Source organism: Myotis lucifugus, unplaced genomic scaffold, assembly GCF_000147115.1.
Source record: "Myotis lucifugus unplaced genomic scaffold, Myoluc2.0 scaffold_1, whole genome shotgun sequence".
NCBI classification, from domain to species: domain Eukaryota; kingdom Metazoa; phylum Chordata; class Mammalia; order Chiroptera; family Vespertilionidae; genus Myotis; species Myotis lucifugus.
In genome coordinates this window covers 16390695-16397884 of record NW_005871049.1, presented here as the reverse complement: position 1 = coordinate 16397884, position 7190 = coordinate 16390695, and the positions used below count along the sequence as shown (strand labels likewise).

General features: G+C 50.9%; 1 protein-coding gene across 2 annotated transcripts; it reads right to left on the bottom strand.

Annotated features, from left to right (window-relative positions):
- Positions 1-906: 906 nt before the first annotated feature.
- POU4F2 (POU class 4 homeobox 2) lies at positions 907-4515 on the bottom strand. 2 transcript variants are annotated; one of them, XM_023753240.1, is made up of 3 exons: positions 4182-4268; positions 4003-4040; positions 2615-3566 (listed from the first exon to the last, which is right to left on the bottom strand). In XM_023753240.1, exons 1-3 carry the CDS (start codon positions 4266-4268, stop codon positions 2615-2617), a joined length of 1077 nt encoding a protein of 358 aa, XP_023609008.1. The 2 variants fall into 2 exon arrangements, with proteins under 2 accessions (XP_006081817.1, XP_023609008.1); XM_006081755.2 differs by having other exon boundaries at positions 907-3556; positions 3999-4515.
- Positions 4516-7190: the final 2675 nt, after the last annotated feature.

Here is a 7190-nt window from a genome sequence, read left to right as displayed (position 1 = left end):
TTCCTGGGGGGTAGACCATTTGAGTCCCTAATATGTTGCTCAACTGTTGTAAGAAGTCTTAACATTATTAAAATGGGTAAGGAGGTGTCTTTAAACCAAGATCACAAAAAAGAAAAGTCTGTGTATCAAATATGCAAAATTTCTTTGTGCCAGACCACTGTTAGACAGACTTCCAGCAACTCTGATTATCTGTGTGAGTCATAGAAAGGGGGCAATAGTTTGCTCCTTCTAACCACCTAGGCAATAATTTGTTCCTCAACCCCACTCTACATATTGTAGAATGTGGGTTTCCTTAAAGGTATGGGAAAGAGGGAGGGAAGGTGGGAAGCAGGGAGGGAGAGAGTAAGGGAGAGAGAGAGAGAGAGAGAGAGAGAGAGAGAGAGAGACTGTACTGAGAGAGACTGTACTTCCTGCTCTGATTTGGGGGCACTGCTTCCCAGGAGTGGTAGCTAAACTGAGGACTATGGAGGACCAGCCCCTAGGCCTCAACCAGAGTTTCCTGCTCTCCCAACTAGGTCTTGACTCTTGACATGCCCAGTCTCCCAGGGCTGCTGAAACCAAACTGAGTTCCTTTCTTCCTTTTACTCATGCAACACCTCTGCTCACAAAGATTCTCTTTGCAGAATTATTGCAGACCCAGGGAAAGGACTCCCAAGGAGGTATTTAGAATCACATATCCTGATCTCCACTGGGCAGAAAAGCAAAGCACCCTGTGAGATGAGCTCTGACTGTTAGGAGGCCATGAAAACCCCATCATTTTACACTTTCCTAGAGAAACACCTCCTACTAAATCCAAGTCAGACTTTGATAACAGCCTCTCCATAATAAACCATAAAATGTGTTTCTGTTTTTAAAAAATTCCCTATCAAAATAATTCTAATGTAAATGATTTAAAACATCACATTTTAAAAGCCATTTAATTTTAATAGCACATTTTAATGAAAAAGCAGCATACTTTGCCAATAAAACATTAAAATCATCTCTTCAATGAAAGACAATCAAACCACACCAAAAATAATACATTACCATAGTAAATAAACCATCTATTAACAAAAACAAGAAACCAGGTCATATACAGAACTCAAGACTTCGGAGATCCTTAGATGGAACAGCAATACAGCAAAATTTGTAAGAATATATCTATATGTGTATCGTTTTGAATGAAATATTTACAGTAGATAAGGTACCAGTCATCACGTACCCATTTTTTTTGTTCCAAAAGAATTTTACCAGACAATGTGAATTTACAAGCAGTGCACTGTCTTTCTTCGAGAAAAATTAGTTTTTCTACAAACAAACCTCCAAAAGGAAAAACCGAAGGAATCCTGTAAATGTTTAAATGTAGTTAACAAAGCAATTGAAAACCAGAAGACTGAAATACCTTGGTGAAATCTTAGAATCTGGAAGAACAAACACCAAGTGGCAAATGCACCAAAAGCTAGAAAATGATGCATTATAGTCATGTTTCCAACTGCTTCACTTCTTCTCTTCCATTAGAGGTGTGTGTGTGTGTGTGTGTGTGTGTGTGTGTGTGTGTGTGTAAAAGGGTGTGTAAGAGCATGTACAGTGGGGACAATGTGGGAATCCCCATTAAATATGTAACGAAGTAAACAATACTTTGGACAGTGAATTAGGTCTACACGATTAAGACATCCATTACTGAGTGTCAACTCACAAATCAGAACACTACCAGTAAAAACAAAGAAAAAATTCTTCATTCCAAGTGAGCATATACAAATGGGCTGAAAGAAACACAGTGTTAATAGGAAAGCTGTAAAAATTCAGTAAACTCATCAAACATAAACATTTTTTAACTTCACTAACCATACTCCCCCCCCATTTTTTAAGACTAAAGAAGTTTAATTAATTAGAATGTTTACAAATTAAGTTGCCAGAGAGATAAATTAATAATTTACAGAGGGTTGTTCGGCAATAATCTAATAATAGCTTTCAAGATCAGTGAACACAGCAGGCGCAACTCCTTTCTTAAGCATTAACACTTCAGAGAAGGACGAAGGGGGTAAGAACCACAATAAAAATATATATATAATATACAGTGTAAATGCAGAAAATCTGCCATCTTTTTTAAAATTCAAAATACTTTAGAGATGTCTCTGTCACATTAAGCATCAACTCTAGTTTAAAGTTTCAGTCCTGAATCAATTTCTATTTCTGAAAAATAGCTGCAAAGTGTACTTTTAAACTTGAACAAGGGTGATGTCTTTAGGAATAAAAACAAATCTTACTTGATCATTCTGGGGGCCTTTCAAAGGGCTGTCTCTTCTGCCTTCCCGCAAACAGCCAGCCCCCAGGCTTCCTCTGCGGAAGTCCAGGTGCCTTTTCCGGGGTGGGGTGGGGCTCAAAGGGACAACTTTGCTGCAACTTGACAAATCCCTTCTTTTGTTTTTCTTTCCTTGCAGGAGTCGTTTCACATTCTCACCAGGCTTGCGGCTCAGCTGCGCGCTCACTCTCCAATCCCCCACTTTCTCTGGATTCACATTTACTGGAATGATTTCTGGTCGCCAAACGTGGAAAGAAAAGAGGCAGGAGAGAGAGAGAGGGAGGGAAAAGAGGGGATGAGGAGGGGGTTGTCCCTGGAGAGGCCAAGGGTCTCCTAAATGCCCGCAGAATATTTCATTCTTTTCTGTTTCTGCCTCTGGTTGCAGAACCAGACGCGCACCACGTTTTTCTTAAGGTCCAGCTTCTCCGCGATGGCGGCGATCTTCTCCGAGGAGGGCCGCGGCTGGATGGCGAAGTAGGCTTCCAGCGAGCGTTTCTCCGGCGCCGCGATGGATGTGCGTTTGCGCTTCTTCTCTGCGCTGTTGAAGAGCTCGGGCTTGGTGAGCTTCTCGCGGTGGGACTTCTCGGCCTCCTCGAGCCATGCTTGCAAGATGGGTTTGAGCGCGATCATATTGTTGTGCGACAGCGTGAGGGACTCAAACCTGCAGATGGTGCTCTGGCTCAGCGAGCCCACGCCGGGGATCTTGAGGTTGGCCAGCGCGGAGCCCACATCAGCCTGGGTCACCCCCAGCTTGATGCGTCGCTGCTTGAAGCGCTCGGCGAATGCCTCCAGGTCCCGGGGGTCGGCGTCCACGTCGCTCATGCAGCCCATGTGTGAGGGCAGCCCGTGAGTGTGGGCCATGCTGAGCGCTGCTTGATGCATGGGGTTCATGGTAGCCATGTGCGGCGCATGAGCTGGCGTGGATACCACGGCGCCGTCGGGGCCCGCCATGGCACCCAGCGCCAGCCCGGGACTCAGGTGCTCCAGCAGCTCTCCCTCCAGCGCCTGGTGCGGCTGATGGTGGTGGTGGTGGTGGTGATGGTGGTGGTGGTGCGTGCCCGCCAGCGCGGACGGGTGCGAGATGGGCACCGACGAGGAGGAGGCAGAGGACGTGCACGGGATGGTGTTCATGGTGTGGTAGGTGGCGTCCGGCTTGAAGGGGCTGTGGTGGGGCGGGTGGTGGTGGTGGCTCTTGCTCTGGGAGACGATGTCCACGGCCGCCAGAGCCTCGGCGCGGGCCAGCAGACTCTCATCCAGCCCGCCGAATATATTGCTCTGCAATTGCAAGTAAAAGGCACACATTACGCTCAGCAGGGAATTGTGCGCGCGCTCTCCGGAAGCACCGGCCCTTCTCTCCACACCGCGGCCGCGCCTACAACATTCCCAGAACGTTAAAATAATAATAATTAGTAGCAACAGTAATAATCCTGAAATTTGCAGGTGAGGAGGAGAGGCAGGAAGCCACCCAGAGAAACTGAGCGTGCACGAGGAGGAGGAATGTGAGCCTGCAAACACAACACAACACAGCACGCGCACAGGCAACATCCCAGGTCATAAAAATTAATATGAAAGGAAAGACCCGCTGAATACATAAGAGGGGGGGGGAAATTGGTTGGAGGTGTGGGGTGATTTGCTGTGCAGACATGAAAAAAACATCAAGCAGATAAAGGGGCTGTCAAAATGTGCCTCTAAGCGGTGATTATGCAGAAATACGCACCGGTGGGGTTGGAAGACACGCTCTCCGCATCGCCTCGGAACCCCCGCCGCCGCCGCTACCACTGCTGCTGGAGCTGCTGCTCCGGCCTCCGCCGCCACCGCCGCCGCCACTGCCGCCAGCATTGCTGGAGCTGCTGGGAGAGCTGGCCGCGGGCGCCGCAGGAGCGGAGGAGCCGGGAGAGGCACTGTGCAGTGCCGAGTACTTGGGCTCCACGTGCAGGCTGCTGCCGTGCGGCATGCTGAACGCCTGCTTGCTGTTCAGGGACATCATCATCATCTTCCCAGCCGGCCGGAGCGCTGGTCCGTAGCGCAAGAAGTGACCCCGGCTGCCGGGACCCTCCCGAGAAGTGCTGGTCAAGAGCGGCGGCGGGACGGGCGGTGTAAAGTTGCGCTCACCCGCCGCTGCTCCGAGCTTGGCGCGTCTTGCCCCGGCTACGCGCTCCTCCGCTGGCTCCGGCGTCAGTCTGATCGGGTGCTAGGCTCCGCTAGGCGCTAGCTGCAGACCTGGGCGCCCGAAAGTGCCCCCGCTCCTCGCGGCAGCGGAGTTATACTCCCCTCTCCCTGCGCCTGCCCCCGCACCCCCTCCTGCCCTCCCTCCCGCGCGCCTCCGCCCTCCCCTGTTCGAGTCTATCTTCGCCCCTTCTCCGCCTCTGCTCCTTCCAAGCTCCGGCCCTTTCAGATACCCGCCTCCTGCTCTCCCGCCGCGCCCTCCACCTTCCCTTTGGGCTCCAGCCGGCTCCGACGCCACCGCCCCTTCTCGGCGCCCCGCAGCTCTCACTTACCTTAGTGCCCTCTCCACCCCACCCACTGGCCAGGTCTACACTCCAGTCCGGGGGCAGTTCCTACTTAGGAGCTGGCCTCCAGCCCCTTCTGGAGACCCACCTCACCGGGAAACGGAACTCCTAAGTAAAGTTGCGGGCCAAGCCAACCTCGAGTGGGGTTTTCCCTAGACTGCTAAGAACGTCTCTTACCTGGCTGCCTCCCCGCCTCCTGTTTACCGCTAAGTTCCACGCCTCCGCCCCCACTTGGCCCACCCCTCCCCGCAGCTCTGGTGACCCTGATCCCAGGCTCCCCGCCACACTGGTGGACCCGGATGCTGCCCTCGACCGGGTTCCTCCGCGCTGCTCTGCGCTTCCGTCCAATGCGCGCAGTGGTTGGTGCTCTGCTCTGCACCCCCCTCGGCCCGGCGGGTGCCTGGTGCCCAAGAGACCGGGGGTCGACAGGGCTGCAGGGCTTTCTCTCCCTCGGCTCCTCGCCGCTCTCAGCGGATTGGACGGCCTCTGAGCAGGCTCGGGTCGCCTGTGCGCATGCGACTCCCCCCTCCGCCCCTTGTCCCCGCGTACTCCCCCAGCACCACCACCGACACACACTCCTCTCCACCCTCTTTTCTCTTCCTACGGATCTTTCTCCTCCTCCTCCCTGTATCCAGTTCAGTGTGAGTTGGGTCTTGGGCGGATCCATGGGCAAACCCTGCCGTTGGATTTATTATTCTTCATTAGCAACAATCAAAGGAGGAAGGGGCAAATGACAGAGGGAGAGGCAGGGCCAGAGATCAAAAAGCGCATGTGCTACTGAACTCCCCCCACACACCCCATCACACACACACACACACACACACACACACACACACACACGCCCTCAAGGGCTGGCACAAGTCCCACTTATCTTCATTTCCACAGCCACTCGGTGAAGAGATAGCCTATTTTTAGCCAATACTTTTGTCCCAATGGGTACCACTTTTCTTAGAAGTGAACACACACTGTTCCAATTGTAAAAGAAGGAGACAACCTCTCCTACACACACACACACACACACACACACACACACACACACACAGCCTTCCTCTCCTCCCCGCTCTTCTCTCTACTTTCCTTGGTGTTGGGGGCTGCTGTCACCTTCCCAGAGCGCGGAAGGAGCGGGGTGCAGGTGAGGGTGAGAAGGTCCCGACGCTGGAGCCGGCGGGTGGGCGACGAGGACGGGGGTGGCTGGGAGCAGGTGCAGGCACACAGTGCCTGGGGAAGGCGAGCAGGTGCGAGAGCAGGCGGCAGGCCTGAGAGGCGCTGGCGCGCGCTGGGACAAAACAGAGTGGGAGGAAGCGTGGCGAAGGGGGGCCATCGAGTGGTCAGCACCCGGAAGCCCCGCGGCAGCAGCAAGAAGGGGGCCGCCGGTTGACCCCTGACCTCAGCGGGGCGGGACGCCAGGTTCAAATTGGGAGCATAGACTTTGCTACACGCCAGGACTGGGAAGATGCCGCGAACAGCATGCGACGGGATCTGTCCATGGTCCTTAACCCCCTTGCGCTTTCCTGTGCTACTCCTAGGTTAGCCTTTCTCCTCCCTTCTGTGGAGGAATAAGTAAATAGTAGCCAAAGAGGATTCCTCCTACCTTCAGTAGCTGAGCCGAGGGGCCTGGACAAGAGACTGGAGAGGGGTTGTTGACATAAATGAATGTGGCTTGCCCCGGACGGTTCAAGTAAATGTTTAGGTGTTTAATTTCTATATCAACAACAGCCAGGGTAATTTTCAAGGAAATAAAAAAAATGACATTGTACAGCTCTCACTGTCTCAAGCTTCGAGAAATGAAATAAATCAAAGTTAAAAGCTTGAGTATCATTTAATTATAGTGCGAATAGCGCTTTGAAAGAAGTAGAGCAACATCTCTAAACAAATTATGACTGGGCCAGGAAGGAATTATTAGATTGAAATTTCATTTAGGCTCGGGAGACACCGCGCTTCACTGTGTAATCTGCTATGCCTCATCTGATTTGTATGCTTAATTCAGCTTGACGAATTTATTAGTTTTCATAATAGTGAAAATATTGAGCAGCACTATGGGCTAATGCATTGTATGTACTATAAATTGTATGTCATCGTGGAAAGGCTGAAGTCTATAGAAATCTTTTATTAATGCCAGCATTGGAGGGAGGATTTTTGTTCAAGCCTTGGAGAGGTTCACACCAAACTCCACTGTTGCTCTGTCTCACTTGCCCATTAACATACTGTCATACTAATTAGACTACTTCATCAGTGATATAATTTCAAACTTTAAATTATGTTCTAATTAACAAGGGTTGTCCAATTTGCTTAATCTTCAAAAGGTTTTGGATAGTCTAATTAGTATAAACTGTTGAGCATCTCTAAAGCCTAATAAAAAACCCATTAAAATATTTTGGGTATGTTTTCTATCAATTCTG